Here is a 2,067-nt window from a genome sequence, read left to right as displayed (position 1 = left end):
TTTTCCTTTCAAGAATGATCAATTCTTTAAAGATATGATTTCATTACACAAAAACAGATGCAATTTGTCTCTTTTTGAAAGAGAGGTTGGATGTAAATTGGGTTTCGTAGACTACATCCATTCTATTATGAAATCCACAGATCTGTGACAGCGATTGCTAGGGTAGAAATTACCACTGGCAATTTTGATCACTATTAGTCATGGATTTTATGTCACCTTGATTAAAGGAGAGTTGTGACTCACTTTTTCAAGGTGATGTATTTGTAATAGGATACTGTTCTCTGTGGGACTTTTTGTGGGCACTCACCATGAGTGAAAACCTGTGATAATAGGTGTAAACTTTTTTTTTGAAATAAATCTGTAAAAAGAATTTGGATCCTTATGTGAATATCCAGGATGAAGTTATGCTTACAGGAGTTCAAACACAGTATAGCAAACATGCTGTGGGCACCTATTATATGTCAGACATTATGCTGGAGTACAGATTAAGATATAATAGCCTTAGGCATAAACTAAGGAGCACACAATCTACCTGCAAGGTTAGCTAAATTGATTAGGTTCAAAACAGAAATTGGGCTTGCTTTATCAATGGAGACAGAAAATAAATTTGAAAAGAATCAAGATAATTCTGGAAACACCATACCAGCATCTCTTTAAAAATAAAAAAGTACTTCAAACTGTATACAATTAGAACACATTCATTATTTTAAAATGCAAACAATAAAAAAGAAGAAAATAAAAATCATCTATAAGTTCTTCCAGAGTTTTCTCTGGGCACATGCGTGCACTGCCCCAAATGTATATTTTTCACAGCAACAAGTCTGATATTTAATGTTTTCCAGAAACCCAGATAACAGCATGGGGAATATCTGAAAATGTTTAAAGAACAAGGGAAAGAATTCTGTAATTGTCAGATGCGCCACGGCTTCGGTAGCGACGGCTTCTCCCGCCGGGTCTGAGCCTCGCCAGCCCCTCCCCCAGGAGACCGTTGCAGTCGGCCAACCCTTGCTCCACTGTAACCATGTGCGACAGAAAGGCGGTGATCAAAAATGCCGACATGTCCGAGGAGATGCAACAGGACTCGGTGGAGTGTGCTACTCAGGCGTTGGAGAAATATAACATAGAGAAGGACATTGCGGCCCATATTAAGAAGGAGTTTGACAAGAAGTACAACCCCACCTGGCACTGCATCGTGGGGAGGAACTTCGGTAGTTACGTGACACATGAAACCAAACACTTCATCTACTTCTACCTGGGCCAAGTGGCCATTCTTCTGTTCAAATCTGGTTAGAAGCATGGACTGTGCTACACACCCAGTGATCCATCCAAAAACAAGGACTGCAGCCTAAATTCCAAATACCAGAGACTGAAATCTTCAGCTTTGCCTAAAGGAACACCTTGATCTTGAACCTTTGTGTTTTGTACAGGGCTTTCCTGTACTCATTTGTTGTGGTTATAAAACAATTAGCAAAACAGCAAAAAAAAAAAAAAAAAAAAAAAAAAAAAGAATTCTGTAATTGTCTTTTGAACTGTCCCCGGATAATCCTACTTATTTTGTTTATGTACTATTTGGGGGTTAATTCTTAGTGAGTGTTAAAATTGTTTGTGTGTCCACTTTGATGTGGAATTTGATATATTTGTCACAGTATGTTTTGCCTAGTGGTTTGGAAAAGAGATTATCTGAAACACAAAGGAAAAGGAAAAATAAAATAATCTTAAACTAATCAAAATGTTAAGGTCAGCTTGACCTTGTTTGCCTGGAGCTGAGGGGGTTCCTGGGACATGGGACTTACAGTGCTGAAAACGAGACGGTCTGGGGCAAATCAGGAAGTCTGATCAACCTAGACAGAGCCTGGGGTGTTACAGAATACATGCTATGCACACCTTATTACAGCCTCAAATCTGAAAAGTTCTGGATTCTGAAACTCACCTGTCCCCAAGGATTTGAAACAAAGACTGTGGAGTGGACCTGTGAGGACATAGATTATCTCTGGGAGGAGACTCAAGCAATAGGTCAAATCTCCCTCCCCCGGGAAGAAAACAGGTGGCTGGAGGGCAGGGGTAGAA

The 2,067-nt window shown here is 39.6% G+C and overlaps 1 protein-coding gene across 1 annotated transcript; it reads left to right on the top strand.

Annotated features, from left to right (window-relative positions):
- Positions 1-925: 925 nt before the first annotated feature.
- Positions 926-1,471, top strand: LOC308492875 (dynein light chain 1, cytoplasmic). Its single transcript, XM_081038336.1, has one exon. It carries the CDS (start codon positions 1,022-1,024, stop codon positions 1,289-1,291), a length of 270 nt encoding a protein of 89 aa, XP_080894462.1. The 5' UTR covers positions 926-1,021; the 3' UTR covers positions 1,292-1,471.
- The last annotated feature ends 596 nt before the right edge of the window (positions 1,472-2,067 follow it).

This window comes from Rhinolophus hipposideros (assembly GCF_964194185.1).
Source record: "Rhinolophus hipposideros genome assembly, chromosome: 25".
Classification (NCBI taxonomy): Eukaryota; Metazoa; Chordata; class Mammalia; order Chiroptera; family Rhinolophidae; genus Rhinolophus; species Rhinolophus hipposideros.
Note: the sequence above shows the minus strand (reverse complement) of the source record. Positions and strands in the feature narration are given on the sequence as shown.